This window comes from Pelophylax lessonae, assembly GCF_965119305.1.
Source record: "Pelophylax lessonae genome assembly, chromosome: 6".
Taxonomy (NCBI): domain Eukaryota; kingdom Metazoa; phylum Chordata; class Amphibia; order Anura; family Ranidae; genus Pelophylax; species Pelophylax lessonae.
This window is the reverse complement of record NC_138773.1, coordinates 108,565,305-108,587,371: the sequence shown is the minus strand read 5'-3', so window position 1 is coordinate 108,587,371 and position 22,067 is coordinate 108,565,305. Positions and strand designations below refer to the sequence as shown.

At 42.3% G+C, this 22,067-nt stretch overlaps 1 protein-coding gene across 1 annotated transcript in view; it reads left to right on the top strand.

Annotated features, from left to right (window-relative positions):
• Positions 1 to 22,067, top strand: part of OTOA (otoancorin) — a 189,430-nt gene that overhangs the window by 47,549 nt on the left and 119,814 nt on the right. Inside the window, exons 7-10 of the mRNA XM_082261710.1 lie at positions 88 to 225; positions 3,118 to 3,350; positions 13,905 to 14,008; positions 18,748 to 18,854. Coding sequence (XP_082117836.1) covers positions 88 to 225; positions 3,118 to 3,350; positions 13,905 to 14,008; positions 18,748 to 18,854 — 582 coding nt within the window. The remainder of the gene's footprint in view (positions 1 to 87; positions 226 to 3,117; positions 3,351 to 13,904; positions 14,009 to 18,747; positions 18,855 to 22,067) is intronic.

The window sequence follows — 22,067 nt, the reverse complement described above, 5'->3', positions numbered from 1 at the left end:
ATAGGGGTTAAGAACAAAACATCCATAAAGTTACTTTGCTGAAAGACACAATAAATTATCAGTGTTTTACTCTTCTCTTTATTTTAGCTCTCTGTAACAAATTACATCACACAAATCACTGAAGACCCAGAGTATCTTCTGTCCGAACTGCAACAACTTGATCACCAGTTATTTCCTCTTGCTATGAAATATCTCCTCACAGGGAAAAAAGAAGACTTTACTGAGGTATGTGAAAACATGGCGCTTGCCTACTGAACTACAAATGTTGCCCTCCTTCATCAATGAGTATGAGGGAAGATCTGTATAATGGCCATACACTGTTGAAAAAGTGAACAACTGATGTCTGATTTGACATGATCAAGTTGGACATTGATCGAGTGAGAAAAAAATTGGCATAAATCAGCAATGAGCGACAGATAGTGCAGTCTTTGATCCACCAAAGTCAATCCGACGTGGAGGGAAAAAACAATTGCACAGCTTCAATCGATGGAATTTTTGCACCTTTACATATATATTGATCATTAGTCTTTCACAAGGAAAACACCATCTATTGACTCTATCGATTTTTTTTTTTTCCTCCCGCCACTGATCATCTTGGGTTGAATGCAGCTGTCACTATGTGTGACTCAACTCTTGGCCAAACCATTTTTGTTTTTCCTCAATGGCTGTCTGTCTCAATATTTTTTTCAAATTGAACATTGATCTTTTAGTTTTATCGCACCATGTATGGCCATCAGTAAAGAAGAAGGTGTATATTTACCTTTCCTGCAGGTGGTGTAATAAATCTTTCCACTCTTGAAAATTTTCAGGTGCCACTGCTATTTGATTCTTCCAAGTGTTTCGGGTGGTGTGTCCCTTACTGGGAGCTGTTGTTTCTCCCACTGTACCCAATATCACTACTGTATTCTTTATTGATGTAATAGCTGATGGCCCAATACGGGACCCCCTATCTGACACACTCTGAAGGGCTGGATAGCAACGGATCCTGAAGATCCGCAAAGATTTAAAGCTCAATAGAACCAAAAGGTGTTCAATGCCTTACAGTTCATTTTCTTTCTAAAACATCCACAGCCTGAGTTGAAAAGCCTGCCCCCTGCCAGAGTGGGACCCTTGCTCTCAGTGTGAAACCAGTGATCTCTTTGCAGAGGTCTGACATGCCCCTTACTGTGTCACAGCCTTAAGCCTCGTACACACGATCAGATTATTGGACGATCTTTCATCCTTTTTTTTGTTGCATGTTAGTCTCATATGGAAAGTGAAGAGGTTATTTTCATATGAAAATTCTCGTACGACAGAATTCAAATTCAGAAGTGATATCAGTGCCATCTTAAGAGCATTATAGGCCCCTGGGCAATGCAGTGCACTGAGGCCCCACCTACACAATCACCCACAAGAATAAAAATGAAAATTATCGATAAGGTGATATTTATTGGTACAGCAGTGCCAGGGTAATGACAGCTTCCAAGTTGGGCGACTGGGTCCGGTGAACACACACACGGACGGGAGCCCGACTCGACTGTCCTGTGTGTGCCCGTTCACGTGGAGGCCTGGCCTGCAGTTGTGGGCTTCCCCTCCATGGCCCAAGTGGCCTGACAGCAGCGCAGGGCCGACAGGCGCTTTCCACCTGCTAAATTTGGTGGTTGGATGCACACAGGAATTGGGACTAATTCTTGGCTGGGGCTGGGTCACTGGGCAGGTGGGGCCCCCTGAGCAAGTTGGGCCCCCCGGGCAACTGCCCAGCACGCCCATTCGGTAAGATGGCCCTGAGTGATGTCATGTGTTGAATTGTTTTATATGTATTCTTTAGTTTCCGAGCATGCCTAGTCTTGCTCTTCCGTTTTTTCAGACAAAAACTGCACTAATGAAACAAAAATCGGACGTTGTGTTTGCGTACGATAAAAACTGCACATTCAGTTTTTGTCGTCCGAAAATTCGTAATCGGCTCTCGAAAGCACTATACTAATGTTTAGAAAATCGGCTGATCGTTCATCAGACAAACTTTTACTTACGGTTTTCTTATTGTATGTACAGGCCTATAGCTCTGCAATCATCAAATGAGCTAAAACCTAATGTACCAGCCTTAAATAGGTAACAGGCTCCCATTAAAGTGTATATCCAGATATGACCTAAATTTACTCCCCCTCTAGATTATGTTCCAGCATTTTAATTTTCTTTTACCTTATTTTTCTAGCATAAAACAGCCTTTGTTACTCTTTGTGACACCATGCTTGTAAAATTATTGTAGGTGCAGCTGCTGGGAGGTCAGTTGCTATTGAAATAGGCACATCCCCAAAGAACTATACCTCCCAGGAGCTCATACCCTACACACAGTGTATGGGCACTCTTTTGGAAGTCAAGGAAGCTGGGAAGGGCATCAATGTATGCATGTTGAATGGGACAAGAGGAGTGGAAAGATAGGTGGAGTAATGTAGTCCAGTTGGCAATGCTGGCAGAGCTTCCTCCCTGGTGATGCAGATGTCAGATATGCAGTGCAGTAGCCGAGGATTTTTGTAGCTTGGTCGGCAAAGCCTGATTTCATTGGCTGATCGAAAAAAATAAGATCAATGGTGTCAGCGGTTACTTATGTGAGGCAGAATTTGTTCATTGCTCAAGGAACCCCTACCAACCTCTGGAGGAACTCTGGTTGAGGATGGCTGGTCTACACTATACACTACTGTATACTAAAATCAGTTTAATTATACAAAAAAAAAAAAAAAAGCTTACTAATTTAGTCTGGTCCCCAGGACAAGTGGGGGTCTATTTATAATGTTTTCACAAAGATCCATACAACTTTACTCAAGGCTTACCCATTTCTTTCTTATTGGAAAAAATGTGTAAAGCCTGGGTGAATGCTGTTTGAAATTTGCGTGAAAAAAAGTATATATAAATAGACCCCTTTGTCTTCTAATTCATATTGGTAGCTAAAGTGTATGCATAGCCAAAACTTTTTTTCTAGCTTTGAATAAAGTAGGGAAGGGTCACCAGTAAAAGTAAAGGAGTGATTCTCCCCAATGGGAACACAGACACCAATAAAAACTTGACAAAGGGTCTAACCCATCATCACCATTTTATCAAAAACTAGCTAGTGTCAACTGTTCTTTATTTCTGTTGTTCCAGGACATCAGTATTTTTCTGGATTTTGAAACCATGAGAGATAAGGTATTTCAATGTCCCATAGGAAACCGGACATTATTCATCCTCACCTACCAGAAATGCCTTCAAGCCCTGAATTCAGCAGACTGTGTAGACATACTGGGACAGGTTCTACGCATGTATGGGGAGATGTACCTGGACACCAGTATGATAGTAAAACTGCCAACTGAAATATTAGATGACCCCTTCCGAAACCTGTAAGTACGATGCCCATATGCAATCATTATCTGGCACATAGTACTGCTGTATCATATCCTTTAATTGCATATCTACATGAATGTATTCCATATTATTTTTAAATTCTTATTTAGTTGTTCGAGTAACAAATGTGCTCAAAAAGAAACACAATAGAGCTTGGTAGGTTTACAGAATAATAATCTAAGGCACAGAGTGTATTCCATATTTAACAGATTTTACCTTCCTATGACTTAGTAAGAAATGGTTTAAAGATGGAAATAGCAGATGGTTTGGGATTATGCAAAAATCTGAGTAATCAGTCATAAAGTCGACCATGCAAACAAATGTAAGGTCCACTTAGCTTGCAACCCACTATGTTAAATACTAAGTGAAAGAAAAGAAAAAAAGTATTAAAACATTAGAAGAAAAATGTAAAAAAAAAAATAAAAATTACGATTCACAATCTCACAAGAAGATGCTCCAGCACTGTGTAGGACCCCATTCTTGTGAAGTTTGGGGTTCTTGGCTTTCCCATATTCCCTTGCCAAGGCCCAGTGGTGTTGGCCTTGCCTAGGAGTATGCTGGTAACATGAGTCATTTTTACCCAATTTTTTTTTGCATGGGGTACGGGGCAGGGTGCTGCAAAGGGAATTTTGTTCAAAAATACTGTTTTCAGAACATTTATTCGGTTTTCTAATAGTTACAGTTTCACTAAACCCACATCATAGAAAAATATCAATAAATGCTGTATCACATGCTGTTCATACTCTCTCATTCACTATGAAATTTGTTTTCTGTATTCTACAAAAAACCTAGTTGATTCTGTTGATCCTGCTGCTCTCTATCTCCACCTTCTGTTCATGCCCCCCCCCCCCAATTCACAGGACTGCTGTTAGAAATCATGGGCCCCATACAGCCTAGCTGACAGGGCCCCCTTCGCCCTGGCCCAAAAGAGACTGAGGACATGGATTTATCAATCCCTTTATCTGTAGCCTCAGCTGCAGAAATGAATGAATAGGAAGTACGTCGAGGCTTCCCACTCATTCACAAACTGAGGCGTAGTAAATAGTTTACCATGCTTCAGTGAAGAAAGAACACAGGAGTGACTGGTACTGATCGCTCACTGTGTTCATTCAGGAATGGAAGAGGACAGTAAAATTACATATTTACCAGCCCCTTGCCCCACTCTCCATCCTGAAACATCCCCGTGTGTCGGCAGCAGCTGCTGGCAGGAGAGGTGAGGAGGGAAGCTGGCGGGGCTGGGGGGAAAGGGGCACACATCAGATGGAAGGGGTGCATGTGCTAGAACCAATCCCCCTGCAGTGAAGCTGGGGGGAAAAAGAAGAGGAGAAGCTGGCAGCACTGCAAGGGGAGGCAGAAGAGGATTGGTGTCTGCAGTAAGGCAGCACAGCCAGACCTCCAGCTTAGTAGGTGCCCAGGCCCCCCTTTTGAACTGATGGGGGTCTGGGCCCAGTACAGAAGGGCTGGCTGTACTGCCAATTCAGCTAGGGATTTTGCAGCTGTGGGGCTAGCTCTGCACAAACTCAGTTTTCCGTGAGTTTTGTATGCTGAAAATTTCCTCCCTATCACATCTGAGCAGCCCATGTGAGTATAGAGTCACACACATGGGTGTATACACAGTGGTAAATGACAGCCCTCTCCTTCCCTCCTCCTCCATGCCCACTAATTGGCTAAGCACAACGTGGGCGGGATATTACATCTTGATTCACCTACCTCTTATTCCAATAGCCAGTACACACAATCCGAAAATCAGACAAAAAATACTGCTTTCGAATCGATAGTACGATAATCTGATCATTAATACACAACTTTCAAGACCGATCATGACATTTCATCAGATGTTATCCAAACCAAACAAGCATGAACATTTTTCTCATATGATACTAAATCGTACGATTTTTCAGTGCAGTTGCCGTTCGAAAATACAATAAAAACAAATTACGTCACTTCCGATTTTTTATTCCGTTGTACGAGATTTTTTGCAACTTTAGTAAATTCTTCATTTTCAATATGCGACTAGCATGCAAAAAAAAATGGACGATCTGTCATCCATTTTTTCGATTGTGTGTATGAGCCATAAGACACAGGCTAGAGGGGCGTTACACAGCCTGTGACTGGCAGAAATCCACCCACACCATATTATTTCCATAAAATAATAAAGACTTCATTTCAAATATATATTTTTATGAAAATTTTAAACATTTTAATGATATTATTTTTATTTTTTTTACTCTGTATTTAAAAGGCTGTTTTTTATTTTTTTATTTTGAACATGTGACCAGCAGCAGAGAACTAGAAGCCCCTCCTGGTTATGTTTACCTGCAGGCTGGGAAAGATTTGGGTCATGTGACAGCTGTAAATTGATTAGGAAAAAGGTTTTTTAAATTGAAATATTTACAGTGCAATCATTCAGGTTGAGAAATAGAAGGGACAACGTAAATTAAACAGTGTGTGTTTAGTATCGCTTTAATGTAGTCAAATCAACAATTTTTTTCAACCACCGTACAATGGAAGGAGATGGATGGATATTTTTTTTCAAACTAATGAAATTCTAACTGTGAAATTGTACTTATTGTACCGTGCAAGTGCATGCTAATAACAAACATAAAATGTAAAACACTGGTGTAGCAATCTAAAAAAAAAATGTTTCAGGGTCCGAAATCTGTAGAGTCCATAATGGTACTATTGAATGCTGTGACTAATGATTTTTCTGAATTTCCATACGAATATTTGAACGAAATTCTGCTAGTGTATGGCCAGCTTAAAACTGTCATAAGAGAAATGTAAAAATGGCTATTGCCTAGCTAGTATGCAATCCCAGTTGGTTTAGTACTTTCACTCACTAACCTGGAACAAGTATGCAGATTATGACATTCAGAGGAAAGTCAGAAGTTGTTGCCTACAGTAAATATTTGTTCAGTGACTTGTGGTCCTAAAATCATTACCTTTTTTACCTTAATGCATTCCCTGCATTAAGGTAAAATATGTCCCAGTAGCACTTTTGTCCCCCCCCCCTTCTCTAAATACTTATCTGAGTCCCCACTTGATCCAGCGCTGTGCCAGTGTGTAGCGGCTCTTTCCCCTCTACTTGCATTCAGAGGTCGTGGAGGCAGCAGCGTGATCCATTGGTGCTGCTGTCAATAAAATCCTGTGAGCATAAAGAGGGGTGCAGGATCAAACCATGCTGTGTGTGTCTATGGACACACACAACCCAGCTTGGAAAAGAGCCAACACATCTGCCACCATAGCAAGCAGTTTGTCTTGGGGCAGACACAGAAGAGGAGGGGCAGAGAGCGCTGGCAGGGGACCGCTACAAGACTAGGTTCAGGGCTGCTCTGTGCAATATCATTGCACAGAGTAGGTAAGTATAACATGTTCTTTATTTTAAGTAAAAAAAGTTATACATTAGAATCACTTTAAAGTGTCTGTAAAGATCAACAAAGGGTATCCTCATAAAGTATGTACTTGCTTCAGGCCATAGCACTTAGTGTGGCTCCTGCATGCTCTCTCCTTCCTCTGTTATCTGCATGAGTCACTTCTGAGTTTTTTGAGACACCATGAAATCATTGACGACCCCCCCACACCCTTCCCCAGCACACAGCAGGTGATATACAGCCTCACATGTGCATGTTTCCCAGTAAGGCTCCTTTTGGGGGGAGGGGGGTGTCCTTTCATTCTACTCAGGTATCAGATTACACTCAGCTGTGTGCACTGTGCTGTATGCAGTATGTAACATCAGATCCTGCCTCCTGGAAGTGGAGGGATGCCATCTAAATTGTGTACTTTTGAAGGCTGTGGAGGAGATAAGGCTGCACCTTATACAGTACATATACTTAAACAGTAGTCTATACATATGTAGTCAAACAACAACCATCAGTGCTATACTATCCAGAAAATGTCTCTCTCCAGATAACTATTCTAAAATGTCTCTCTCCAGGTAGCTAAATATGGAGTTGAGTCCACAACCTTGCAGCTCTTTCCAGACCGGGAAATTCTTTGAAAACACTGTGGAATGAACAAAGAGCATAGCAGTGTAGTGTATGATTAACAATAAAACTCACATTTTATTCAATGTCAGAGGCTATGATGAAGAGGGCACTCGCTTGGAATTTGTAAGCCAGTATGCAAGATTGAGGCAGTGCTTTTGTTGGCCATAAGTTATAAATGGCCTGACAGCTATGCCCTTTGGCTCAGAGGATTTGTGATAATCATGTACAATAAGTACTTGTAGGTACAAGACAATAATTGACATTAAGGTTTTATTGAGGATCTTACACTGCGCTGGTACACTCTGTTCATTTCACGGTAATGATTTAACATTGTTGTTTCCACACTTCTCCAATGCCCTAATGCACTGTTGTAGCTCCCTTAAAAATCAAAAGTAGATGCCTGGCCGTAGATTATGCCATATTCTGTCCTTCAACCATGGGTTGAAGGAAAGAAAATTGCTTGATTTCCCCATCAACAGAGTCAGCTTTCTGCTGTGCTGTTGTATTCTGACAGCGGGAAGTTTCACTGAAAACAATGATCATGAAGAAATCCCAACAGGCTGGTTTTACTAAAGTTCGGAGTTCGGCCAGTTCCTCCTAAACAGGCCACATTTCAATCAGTCTATGGCTGGCTTGTGAAGACTTGCTCAAGACTATCTTCCCCATGTAGTGCCGACACCAGGCTCTGCACTGTGTCAAGCAGTCCGAGTTATGAACCTGCTCCAGTGGCCTGCATGCTGTGCCTTCTATCAAGGGATACTTTCTATAGCCCATATAATGTACAGGCTCCCTTTATGACTACACATACCCTGGGCTTATTCACTAAAACTGGAGAGGGCAAAATCTGGTGCAGCTCTGCATAGGAATCAATCAGCTTCCAAGTCTTTTTGTCAAAGCTTAATTGAACAAGCTGAAGTTAGAAGCTGATTGTTGGGAAAAGGGGGAAATAGGTTTCAAGGCCCCCCTTTTCCTCATGGGATCACCGCAGCCTGAGGGTTTCAAGGCTCCCCCTAGCAGGTGAGGGCGTGGTCTCATGGGGGGCTTATACCTGATAGGTAGGGGGCTTCGGAGGCTGCTAGAAGCTTCTGGAAGCCCCTTTGGGGTCTATAAATAATAGGTGCTGACTGGAATTGGCGACAGACTTCGCGGGATGACACAAGCTGCAGAGCTCAGGCAAGAGAGCTATACTGTATAGCGGACGGCAATTCACCTCAAGAAATTAAGACTCTCCTCAGACAACTTATTGAGAGGGCTGAGGCAGAAGGTGGAGAAGCTTGGATTCGACAGTGCCTGAGCTTACCTGCGCAGCAAGAAGTGTTATGTGAAGAAGCCGGTGGAAGCAGTATGGCACCTCAAGCGGCTGAAGACAGCATTGAAAATGCAGACAGCGAGCAGAGTCTGTGAGGGAAGAGGACATGACATGGAGGAAGGTACAGCAAAGCGGAGATAAAGGCGGTGCTGGAAGAGGCAGGAAGATGGAGCGTAAAGGAAGAGGGATGAGGAAGCCGTATAGCCCAAAATCAGTGCCCAGTAGGGCTGAAGAAAGAAGAGCGGCGGCAGAAGACAAGAAGAAGAGAGGCAGTGAGAGAAGAAGCAGGGCAGAGCAGAAGCCATGCACGTCCCGCTGGGAGGCGGGGACAAGGGTCAATTCACCTGAGCTTCAAAGAAGAAGTGAAGAACAGAGTTATGAATGGCAGGACGCTGTAGGTGCTAACACAGGTCCTGGCAGGAAAAGAGCAGCTTCAATTAATGACACAGAGGTTTTGGAAGAGCAAGACAGGTTAAGTACTGGTGAGTGTAAATATTTTGTCTTCCCTGTCAGCAACTTTGTTGCAGCTTGTAAATAACTTATCTACAGCCCCCACAGCTAGAAGGAGTGATGATTTTGCGTCAGTATGGTTAGGTGAAAGTGGGGCAACGAATACAAGGATAGAAAAGCTGCCAATTGAAGTAGCAACAAGTTCAGCTATAAAAAACGATATGGCTGTTAGAGACTCCTCATCTGCAGCATGCAGGGAAATTATGCCTTGTATACTGTCTCCGCTTGGTTTTCATGTAGCATTGAGTACAAAAGAAAAGATATGGCGGAGAGAGTATATTGAATTGTTTTCATTGCTCCCTAATCAAAAAGAATATTATTTTAAATCTGAAAAGGAGAAAAGCGAAGAGGATAAAAAGAAACCAATTCCAAGATCATTTAACAATTGGCTGCAAGCCTTTGTTACATTTTCCAGTATTTTATGTGAGAAGTTTCCTGAACTTAGTTCAGGTCTATTCCAACACATAGACATAATATTGGAAGCTTACCGAAACTTTGGTGGGCTTGGATGTTTTTTTCTATAATGAGGCATATAGGAAAAAAATGGCGGTTCACTCTAATATGGGTTGGGGTAATAAGGATGTGAGTCTCTGGTTTAACCTATTTGTCCCACAGAGACCTGCTTTACCTCGATCGAACAGTGTAGCAGTGAGTAGCCAGGCTAGTGGATATAAAAAAGGTGTGTGTTTCGCATTTAATGACACACAATGCAAATGGCCGAATTCATGCAAATTTCGTCATGAATGTGCTTTTTGCACTGGTCCTCACCCTATAAGCAAATGCTTTAAAAAATTGGCTCAGCAATCAAGTAAGGATAATTTTCAAAAAAGACAGAACGCCGGTGAAAGTGGAAAGCATGGAGCCATGGCTGTGCCAATATCCAGACCAGTTGACAGCACAGCTAATTAGACAAGGTTTTGCATTTGGTTTTAGTCTACCAATTTTTGATGGATTTGGTTGTAGTTGGGTAGAAAATTTAAAATCGGTGAAGGAGCTATCTGATATTGTTAGGTGTAAATTAATAAAATAATTACAGGAAGATAGAATAGCGGGTCCATTTATTTTTCCTCCATTTTCAAATTTTCATTTGTCTCCGCTGGGGATCATCCCTAAGAAGGAACAAGGAAAATATAGACTAATCCATCATCTATCTTACCCACGCAAATTTTCTCTGAACGATCAATTCAAGGATGATTTGTGCTCGGTTACATATGCTTCTTTTGAAGAAGCTATTGTCAAACTACAGAATGTAGGTCAGGCAGCGTTGATGGCAAAGGCCGATATAAAATCAGCATTTAGACTGTTACCCATAAACCCCGAAAGCTTCAATTCATTGGGTTTCCAATTTGAAGGTATGTACTTTTTTGACAAATGTTTACCAATGGGATGCTCAATTTCTTGCGCATATTTTGAGAATTTTTCGTCATTTGTGGAGTGGGTGGTAGCAAAAGAAGCAAGGTCTAGTAACTTAGTACACTATCTAGACGATTTCTTTTTCATAGGAAAACCTAACTCTCAGGATTGTGCCAGGTTATTATTAAAATTTTTTGAAGTGTGCGAGAAATTTGGCATCCCATTGGCACATGATAAAACTGTATTCCCTATTACATATATTGATTTTTTGGGAATAACTATAGATTCTGTAAGTATGGAATATAGATTACCTCTAGAAAAAATTGAAAATATCTGTAGTACAATTCTGAAGGTAATGCGTCTTAAGAAGGTTTCTGTAAAAATGATGCAACAGTTATTGGGTTTGTTGGCATTTGCGACGAGGGTGCTTCCGATGGGGCGTATTTTCTCCCGCAGGATGTACCTAGCAATCGCAGGCTTAGCAAACCCTTATGCACACATCAGAGTTACAGCAGAAATAAAGGAAGACCTGTTAGTATGGTATAAATTTCTGGTAGAATTTAACGGTAGAGCAGCCTGGCAGGAAGAATTTATTGTCGACCAAGACTTTAAATTATATTCTGACGCTGCTGGATCTGTTGGTTTTGGGACAATATGGAGAACCCATTGGTGTGCTGCCAGATGGCCAGTAGCTTGGATTAAGAATGGTTTAGTAAAGAATATAGTGTTACTTGAATTATTTCCAATAATTGTAGCTATAGAAATATGGGGAATTTTTTTTAAGAATAAGAGGATACTATGCTCTACGGACAACAAAGGAGTGTTGTATGCTCTAAACTGCCTATCATCTAGATCTAAGCCTGTGATTCGTTTGCTGAGGTATTTAGTGTATAAATGCTTGTGCCTTAATATATGGGTGAAAGCTCAGTATGTAAGAGGAAAAAGTAATGTAGTAGCTGATGCTTTATCTAGATTTCAAATGAACCGTTTCTTCCAGTTTTTTCCAGAAGCAGAAGCGAAAGGATCTTCTTGCCCCCCGCAACTATGGGAAATAGTGTGATCGTGGATGACATTATAAAATCCTTGGCTCCTTCAACTTGGTCGGGTTACAGGGCGGTGTGGTTATTATGGTTGGCCTTTTTGAATTCTCACAATATGGGAATTTTTGAAGTATCTGAAAGTCTAGCTTTATTGTTTTTGAATAATTTGATGGAAAAGGGATACTCTTGGTCACATATTAGTAAGGTGTTATCAGGGGTATCCTTTTTTCTGCAGTTGCATTCGTTCCCATCTTTATTAAAATTCTTCTCCATAAGACAAGCTATGAAAGGTTATAAAAGGGCTAATTTGGGTCAGGACAAAAGACGTCCTATTACGCTTCAGATTTTGTGTGAGTTATGTGAAAGTTTAGATAAGGTTTGCTATTCACAGTTTGAGGCTGATATGTTCAGGGCAGCTTTCTCAATTTGTTTCTTTGCTGCTCTGAGAATATCGGAATTAGTTCCTAAAAATGGTAAGAGTGGGGACGGTTTGAAATGGGACGATATTTTGGCTACTTCAAAAAATATTTAATTATTCTTGCAGCAGTCAAAAACTGACCAAATGGGAAAAGGCTGTTGGATCACGTTGGCTCGGTGTGAAAAAAGGTTGGTGTGCCCAGTGAATTTGTTAAATACTTATTTAGGGTTTAGTCCAAGAAAGGAGGGTTTCCTATTTATTCACCAGGATGGTTCGCCTTTGACAAGATTCCAATTCCAAGCAGTTTTGAAGAAAGTGGTAAGATATTGTAAGTTGAATGATTTAGTCATATCCTCGCATTCATTCCGTATAGGAGCAGCCACTGAGGCTGCAAGGTTAGGTTTAAATTCTGATAAAATTAAGCAAATTGGTAGATGGAAATCGAACGTTTTTAAATTATACGTGAGACCTAACAATATTTTTTGACTGACCTAGGTATCCATCGGATAGTGTGGATAGTCGGACATTCATATATATTTTGGGCACACAGAAGAGCTGCTGCTAGAAGCTATACGGAATCCCTTGGTCTGGATAAAGAATTATATTCTGTTTGTTGGCATGGTATTAGGGGAATGGTGTGGGCGGATCTCCTGGCTGAGTTGGGAACTATGGCGGATATGTATTCTCACCCGGATGTACTATTGGTGCACCTGGGTGGGAATGATATAGGTCATAAGAGAACGTTGGATTTGGTGTTTCAAATGAAGCACTATGTCCGAACGATTAAAGCTCTATACCCTGGGTCAGTGATAATTTTCTCCGAGATTATACCCAGGTTACAATGGTCATGTTTAAGTCTTTGTCGTCATGGGGAAAAGATTCGTAAAAGAATTAACAGGATAATGGAAAAGTTCATGTCTTTGGGTTATGGTTTTTCATTTCGCCATTTAGAATTGGAAGGTAGCATTAAAGGGTTATATAGAGCTGATGGAGTTCATTTGTCCGATATCGGACTTGATATATTCAACAGCAATCTTCAGACATGCATTGAGAAGGCCGCGGTATGGGGGTAGACAGAGGTCGTGCAAGGTGCACATCCTCTGTCTGTTTGGGGACAGTGTAATAATATTGTGTTATGGTTATTCAGCTCGAGCTCTAATAGCTGAGTTGAAAATTTGTATGGAAGTCAAAAGTTATAAGTCATATCGTTATGAGTATGAAGTTGAAGTTTTAATAAAGTGTATATTCAAACCAGTTAATAAAGGCCGTGGCCAAAATTTTGCCATTAAGAAGTCTAGTTGTGTGTTTATTTGCATGTCTGAAGATTGTTTAAGAATAAATGCTGCGTGTGATCCCATGGCTACTATACATAGCTGCAACACATTTTTGCACTCTCCATGTTTTGTAAATCAACTCCTATGTGACAATAAACAAATGACTAAGAGTTGGTTCACACTGGGGCGACACGACTCTGTACTAGTTCGGGGGCGACTTGTGCATTCCCATGCACCACGACTTCGGAGCGACTTGCAGGGACTTCACATAATGGAAGTCTATGCAAGTTGCTCCGAGGTCGCCCCTAAGTAGTACAGGACCCTTTTTCTAAGTTGGAGCGACTTGTGTCGCTCCTATTAGAACGGGTCCTGTAGTGGTCAATGGACCGTGAGGGAGCGCGACTTGTCAGGCTGACAAGTCGCCTGAGAGGTTGCGCTAGTGTGAATCGAGACTTAAGCTTAGGAAACCTTTTTTTTTTTTTTTTTTAGGCCATGGATTTCCCTTTAAAATGTATCAGTGATTTGGCTTTCCAATCAAGGCGCACAGGCCCTGCTCATTTTTTAAAGTACTTTGTTTAATAACTTTTACAGTCTTTGCTCAAGAGGCGCCTGTTTTCTCTCTGTTCCTCCTCATTTATAAGTCTATCCTTGTTTTTCTAGGTCATCTGTGTTTAGAGATCTGTATGATAAAATGACAGCTACCAACCAAAGAGCTGTGTATGAGTGGATGACTCAAACCCTTCAAAAATCATACGCTATTTATGGTGAGTGTAAAGTACTTTTACAGCCTTTTACTAATATTGTAGATGAAATGTTCTCCTGTCCTTTGATCCAGCTTGTTACTGCAGCATAATAGGATAGCCAATGAAAGGAAAGTGAGAATCAGTGGAGCAGATTTTGGCTCACTAACCTCCATTGCAGGACACACCTGTTAGAAGAAGAGAGAGCATCTCAGGACAGCGGGGTCTCCCTTACCATGTACAATAACTCACGTGAAGATACAATTACATCAAAGGCAAATGAAATTGTAAACTCCTGTTGCATTGCTTTTGTGAAGTCAGTGCATTGTAATTGGCAACATTTATAAATTCTACAGACACTTTGCTGCTGAGCCATCTAAGCTTGTATGATACAGCATCGTCAAGGTAAATTTTGTACTGTGACTATAATTTTCTTTGTTTCTTTGTTGTTTATCTCAATGCTGCCCTTTAGAAAATCAGTGCACTTAATTAAAGAGTTAAATGCCACTTATATTGTTTAAAATACACTTCCACACATTCTTTCGCATGCCCTGTAGAGAGCCCAGGAAAATACAGGGCACTCTCCTTTGCATGTAGCCACCAGCTCCCGTAGTTTTTGGCTCCAGCCTCCCTTTCCTTAGTGGTTTATTACTGTGATAGACAGCCACAATAACCTATACTGAGACATGAGACTGAGGCAAATGGCAGCTAGGGCTGGTAATTTCACCAATGTGTATCAGGGGTCATAGAATGTCACCTTCTTTAGGTCTTAGAAGTTTAGCAGCATGCTTAGCATTGCTACAATGAAAAAGGTTGATAGATGTCAACATAGAATAATACTGAATAATAATGCAGTCCTTTGTCTGGCATGCAATATAGGACAAACCTTTATAATCATGGGAATAGATAATACCTCTATCAGACTTTTATTGTTGTCTGTAAACTCTAGAGCAGTCTGTTTGACATATAGAGACTTAGACAGCCCAAAATTAGAGAATATTCCTGTTGCTCTAGTACATATTCAACGATGTATAGCACAGGTGTCAAACACAAGGCCCGCGGGCCGAATCCGGCCCTCCAGGCCATTTCATGTGGCCCTTGCACCTCTCCTGCAGTTGCTGCATCTCCCTCATCTCTGCCCCCAACTTGTCTCAGCAGACGGCAGCAGAGAAAACAGAACTCCTCTGCCAGACCCTGTGCTTCCCCTTGCAGCCACAGAGAGGACCACCCCCACCCCCCTCCAACTCAGCAGTTAGCAGCAGAGAGAAGGAGACAAAACTCCTCCTACAGATCCTGCACCTCTCTGTGCAGCCACAGCACCCCTCCTCTCCACTGGTCTGAGCAGACTCCTGCCGCTGACTCCAGCCCTCCTCCAGTCCCTGCAGTTGCTGCTTCTCAGCTCTGCCTCCTGCTTCTTCCCAGCAGCAGCACATGGTAAAGGGGATGCACTGTGATGTAAGGGAGGATTGGGGCACTTGACTTCTGATAGTGGTGGGCTACAGATAGAATTGGCCCTCTGAGGGTGACCATAATGGTGATGGGGCCCGCAATGAAATTGAGTTTGACACCCCTGATGTATAGGATAGACCCTGCTCTCGGTACAGCTGCTTTTTTTCTGTGGGTGAAACCATTGCATACGTACCTAGAGGCCTGTCTGATCATTTGCCCATGCGGGTTTACTTTCGGGCGGTTTCTGTTTTGGGGACACCACCTTGGAGGGTCAAACCTTACTGGCTAAATTTAATTACACCTAAGGATGCCATTGATAATGCTCTATCTCAGTTTAGGAGTTTGGTATCATCTCTCCATCTTTTCCTTCACATCTTTACTCTGGCTCTGCTTTCGTTGGCACTTTTTCCATCACGGCTCACAACTCGGCCTGGTGTTGTCCCTGATTCAGGTTCTATATAGGGTTGCACCATTTCTGTTCTTTCTCTTTTTTGGGTCCTTTTTCTTTTGGGGCTCATGACCTCACCACATGCGGCGCTCTACACCCCTCTTGGTGCTGGCTTCATACACCATTTGTTACCTCTATCACCCCATTCTGTTTCACAGTTCATCTTCATCATTCATTTTTTATTGTGACCCCCTCATTTCTCACCCATACTATACTATGAGTACCTAGTACCTCTATCCAGTATACACATATTAATTACACATTTATTACTCATTTACTATAGATATTATTCTATGTTGTTACTGGCTCTACTCCATTTATTCCAACTCACGCTCCTCCCTGTGTGTGGCGCGGTCGGCCTTGTCCGCCTGCCCTGTGCGGCCTCAGCTCCTGCGGGAGACACCTGGAATCATGCTTCTGCCTCCTGAGCCAGTTACTGCCAGAGCTGAAATGTACGTTTTGGGAACTTGGGGCCTTGTCCCCCTTCCCCTTCCCCCCTCCCCTTCCAGTTGTGATTAATCATCATTGTTGCTATTTTTTTATACTTATATTTTTTATAGACGTATATCATACTCCTGATGAAGTGGCAAATACAGTCCACAAAACGCATTGAGTCTGCTGATGTTATGATTGCATTCAACCACCTTCTACCCTTGGTATTTTGCCATGCTGGTTTCTATGAATCTGGATTTGGGGACCATTTACAAACTTTTTTACTACCTTGGTTTTTACACATTTTACATGTCATGTTTGCATATATGTATGTACCAATAAATGTGTCATCATTGTCCGGTCAGCCTTGTCATGTCTCTCATTTAAAGTCCCAACTCCCCCTTTTATTTCTATTTGAATAGGGACGGAGGCTCACAACATTTTTTTCCCCCTGTGCGCCTCATTTAAAGTCCCACATCTCCCCCCTCTCTACTTACAGTTGTTGAAAGACTAAATTTAATTAAAGTGATTTGGGCCCCTCAACTAATGTACATTCTTTATAATCCTTCAGTATGAATTACATCTAGTTGGTTTAGAAAAATTGACAGCTTGTTTGGGATTTGATTTGGAGGAAGAAACATCTGCGTATCAAATTGACAACGCTGACGTTGGACAGAGAGGTCGGAGGGTTGGCTGTACTGAATGTTAAAGCGGAGCCCCAGTCTCTTAGGTGAAAAATAAAAGTCAGCAGCGACTAAGACTCTAGCTGCTAACTTTTAATAAACGGCCACTCACCTGTCCAATGATCCAGTGGGGTGCTCATTCCAGTTGTGTTCTTCCTGTGTTCTCCGGTGCCGGCATCTTTACTATGGGCACCTGGCTGTGACAGCTTGCGCCATCACAGCCAGGTGTCCACTGCACATATGTGAGTGGCGCGGCGCTCTGTGACTGGTCTCGAAGTCTTCTGGGACCTGTCATATGTCCCAGAAGACTTCGAGAAGGAGTGGGGAAGGAGAACTTCCGCTTCCAATCCCCTAAGGTGATCTGAGCAGAAGTAGGAGTGAGTACCTGTCAAAATCGGGTATCCACTACCCCCTCCTCTCCAAAAGCTCCATTTCATAAACAGGAGCCAGAAGGAAGCCTCAGAGAGGAATTTCCACTTTTGGGTGAAGCTCCTTTTTAAGTATTATTTCCTAGCTTCTGAATTACAGCATCTGCTAGGATGGGATAAGATTCGGGAGTCTGACCCTATACAAGAGATACTGTTTACTGAATATAATAAATATCCAATCATAGTTGGAGGCCAGATACCTGACTCTCTAATTTCTATACAGGAAAGTTATTAGATAAAGCATAACAAAAGATTGGAGGAACTGAAAACACAAATCATACTTTGTCTACAGTAAAGTTATTTATCAACGTAGAAACTGCCCAAATAAATTTAAAAAATTTGGAATAGTTGACTTGCTACCCTGGGTTTAGCTCCGACTTCATTAATACTGAATAGATTACTGTTTTAAAGAGGGGGAGGGAGACCCGCTGCTGTGTCCTATACTGGAGGGCACTAGCCCCCTGGGTACTTATGGAGATTGGCTAGGTAGCTATTATATTGTTAAGGTTGCATGACATTTTTGTAAGATTTAAAACGCATGGCACTGAACGTGCTTTTCTTTTTTTTTGGTTTCGTCTCGATTAGTTAAGTGTTTTATATGGGTACAATCATTTCTATATATAATTCAGTAGAGATATAGAGATATTCTTCTTGTATAAAAATGATGTAAGATGTTGTTTGGATAATTATATACATTTTTTGGAAAGTTTGTAATTATATTGACAATCAACTGTAATTGCAAAGAGAGATTGGATCACGTGATTGTTGGTTCTGTAAAATAAATGTCTAAAAATTATTGGAGTAAACTCTAGAGCAGCAATTCTTAACCTGGGTTCCTCCAGAGGTTGCTTGGAGTTCTTTGAGCTGTGATTGATTGTCCTCCAATTTAATGGTACCTGCATAGTTCAGGGCTAATGTGACTTGACAAAGCCACTTGTGTGACTCCAACGATCCTTTCAGCTGTCTGTAAGTGTGGCATTCTGAGTGTGTGTGTGTGTTTGTGTGTGTTCTTCTCACTACCCACTACAGTATGGGGAATTTTTCCCACTGATTCCTGATAAATTGGGTAAGTAGCAGTTAAAGTAATTCAAGGGTTCCTTGGAGGTTAAAAGCTTGAGGGAGGCTGCTCTTGAATGTATTCACAGTATTGAATGCCATAGTTGAAATCTGAGAGTTGTACACTGTAGATGTCCCCAGGTCTTAGCAATTTCCGGGATGTACTGCAGTGATGGATATTCTAGAAAGTAAGACCAACTATAAATAGCTTAGGATTTCAAGGAAGTATTTATCATCTTATTGTAGAAATCTATTCTATGATTACAGAAGCCAATGGATCATCATCATGGGTAACTGCAGAGAGTCTTTGGATATTGGGCCAACTTATGGTTCTTTTACCACTGAATGAAATCAAGAAAATAAATATCAATGAGGTTGGTTAAACAGAAATACTTATTTTCTTCAGGTATTTTTAATTTGAACCTTTTATTAGCTTATGTGACAATTATTCCGACAGACTTTTATGTCTGAACAAAGTAGAGACAAGCAATGTGGCCCATCAGCTATCTGAACTATATATATAACTAATATTTGGCATCCACAAATATATTTTATTGTTACACCGTGAACATAACAATTACCCAATTGGGAATACATACAGAATAAACATAAATGCAATTGCATAGGGTATGCAAGTTCCAGGGGCAGCTTAGCTATAGCTCCATCTTAAAAGCAAGTCAATAATCTTTTAAATGTATTGTGATTGATATTTGCTGAAGGTCTAGCTATATTTTAGCAGGGTAGCAGGGTGACCTGTAAATTATCATATCGTAACACCACCCACACAAAGCTTTTTCTATCTTAAAAAAAGGTTAGAACTGTGTTTAAACAGCATCATCTAGTGACAGCATAATACAGTGGCTGTCCTTGCTTTATGGTCCCACAACTAAATCCTAATTGGAGGGACACAGTGGAAAGCAGCACAAAGATTGCAGAATCTGAACCCCTATCCTTCGTCCACTGAGTCCATAATAGCAGAGAGCCTGATAGGGTCTGGGACATGGATTATAACAAAGGGACATGTCTTATCACCCTTGGGTTAAGGGGACAACATATAATGGTGCTTTGGTGACAAAGAGACATCAAAGTATGTGTGTCTGTCTGTGTTTTTGTGGGTGGATAAGGGAGCTGGCCCTAACTAATCATGGCAGCCTTCCCTTCCATAGCTTAGGAGTTGAATGGCAACCTTGGATCTTTCCTAGCCAATTGCTATAATTTTCCCCTGAGAAAGGCAAGTGCCAGGGACACCTGCCATGCACTGCCCTACCCTCTCTATTGGCACATGCATATTATGCGAAGGTTCATCTTTGTACCACAACTCCTTATTAGAAAGATTGTTCTATTGCCAGTTCATGTATTGTCTGGCAGCCAAATCAGTAATAGCTGCACCATACTTAAAGTGATACTAAACATACAATCTTTAGTTGGCATTATTCCTTCTGTTTATGTATAAAGATCATACCACTGTATTTCATTTAATATAAAAAAACAGCTGTGTACCTTATTTAATCATTGCTGTTCAGCGGTCACAGGTCTTTCCTGTCCCCAGGGAAAGATTTGAGAAAGGAGTTTCTAGTACTCTGCTGATTATGCTCTGTGGCACCAGAAGACATCTGGACTAAGAATCTGTGTCTGCACAGAGCTGATTGGTTCTGTGCCAGTCATATGACATAAAAGACAAAAAAAAAATGTTTTCACAATAAATAATCACAATAAACAATTAATAGCAACAAAGTTGCTATTAATCTGGTACTTATTGACCATTGACATACTGTATTTATGTGTAGGCAGAAGCATTGTGAAATATTATATTTTAGTAGATGTATTATGAAAGCGAAGAATATGTAAAGGGAAGGTATGGAGGAAGGGGGGATGGAAGGGGGGAAGGAGAGGGGGGAAGGAGAGGGGGGAGGGAAGAGAGGCTTTGGTTGGAAAGGGGGAGTAGAGAGGTAAAGGAAGGGGAAAAGAAAGAGTAAATCAATGGGGGTTTGCAGTGCATCCCCGCAAGTGATTTAAATCTATTGAGGCATGAACCTTTAGATCATGGGTGTCCAACGTTTTGGCTTCTCTGGGCCACATTGAGTGTAGAGAAATTTTCTCGGGCCGCATATAAAATATATACTATAGTTAAGGTATATAGGTAAAAAAACGCTGCCGCGCCCTTCCCGCGCCGCCGCGCCCCCCACCCGCACTAATTTAACACAACTAGAGGATGATCAAATGAAATGGAATCAGTATACAGAGGTTTACTTCTTCTGAGAGATATTAAAGGAATGCTCTAACCACCATGACCACTTCAGTGATTTGAAGTGGTCCTGGTGGTAGGAATCAGAAACACTGCACATGCTCGCCTACCACCCCCCTCCCCCTCCTCCCTCCCCCTCTGAGGCAGCCTCTGCCTACCGTTAGTTGGAAGCCACTGTGGCTGTGCCCCCGACCCAACTTCCTTCCTCCCCAGCAAAAAAATAAAATTGTCAGGGGGTAGTGGGCCGCATTGCCTGAGGTTCCGGGCTGCATGCGGCCCCCGGGCCGCAGGTTGGACATGCCTGCTTTAGATCCAGTGATGGTAGTAACTGCGTTTAAGTAAACGGCGTTACTTAACTTTCACTTTGTTTACACTGTAAAGCTATCTAGAGGAGGTTCTGACAATCACAGGCTGTGTCTATGGTGTGTATGTACTGGGACTAACAGGGATCATCAATCACCATTTTATTTCACACCCCCATAGTGTTTAGCAGTACAAGGACATGGAGGTGGAAAGGGGACAGGGGGACCACTGTGTATACACCCATATGTGTGCAGGGCCGGTGCAAGGATTTTTGACACCCTAGGCGAAACCTCATTCTGCCGCCCCATTGGCACCGCCCCCTTGACTCCGCCCCAGACTCCACCTCTTACCCCCCCCCCCGGAAAAGCAAACTACCAGATCACACCCCCCAGATACTCCCACTTAGATTACACCTCCCCAGATACCCCTACCCTGGTTACAGCCCCAGATACCCCCCACTCTGATCACACCCCTAGATTACCCCCAGCTTGACCGCACCTCCCAAAATACCCCTTCACTGATGACACCCTCAGATATCCCCCACTCTGATCACACCCCTAGATATCCCACCCCACCCTGATCACATCTCCCTAGATACCCCTACCCTGATTACAGCTCTAGATACCTCTCTGCACACTGAAGGGCACTACATCTCTACTGGAGAGAGTGGCTGAGAGAGAAGGGGTGGCTAACAGAGAGGGGGGCTGCGTTTAAAAAAAGGGCATGAGAGAGAGGGGTAACTGAGAGAGAAGGGGGGCTAAGAGGCACTGAGGGCTGAGAGACACTGGGGGCTGAGAGACACTGGGGGCTGAGAGACAGTGGGAACTGAGAGAGAGGGAGACAGAGAGGGGGGCACAGAGGGAGGGTGATGAACAGAGGGTGGGGCTGAGAGAGAAGGGGGCTCAGAGATAGGGTGGCGGATGGAGAGGGTGGCTGAGACACATGGAGCCTCGGAGAGAGGGGGCAGACAGAGAGGAGGGCTGGGAGAAACACAGGGGGGCTCAGAGAGAGGGTGGCGGACACAGAGGGAGGGCTGAGA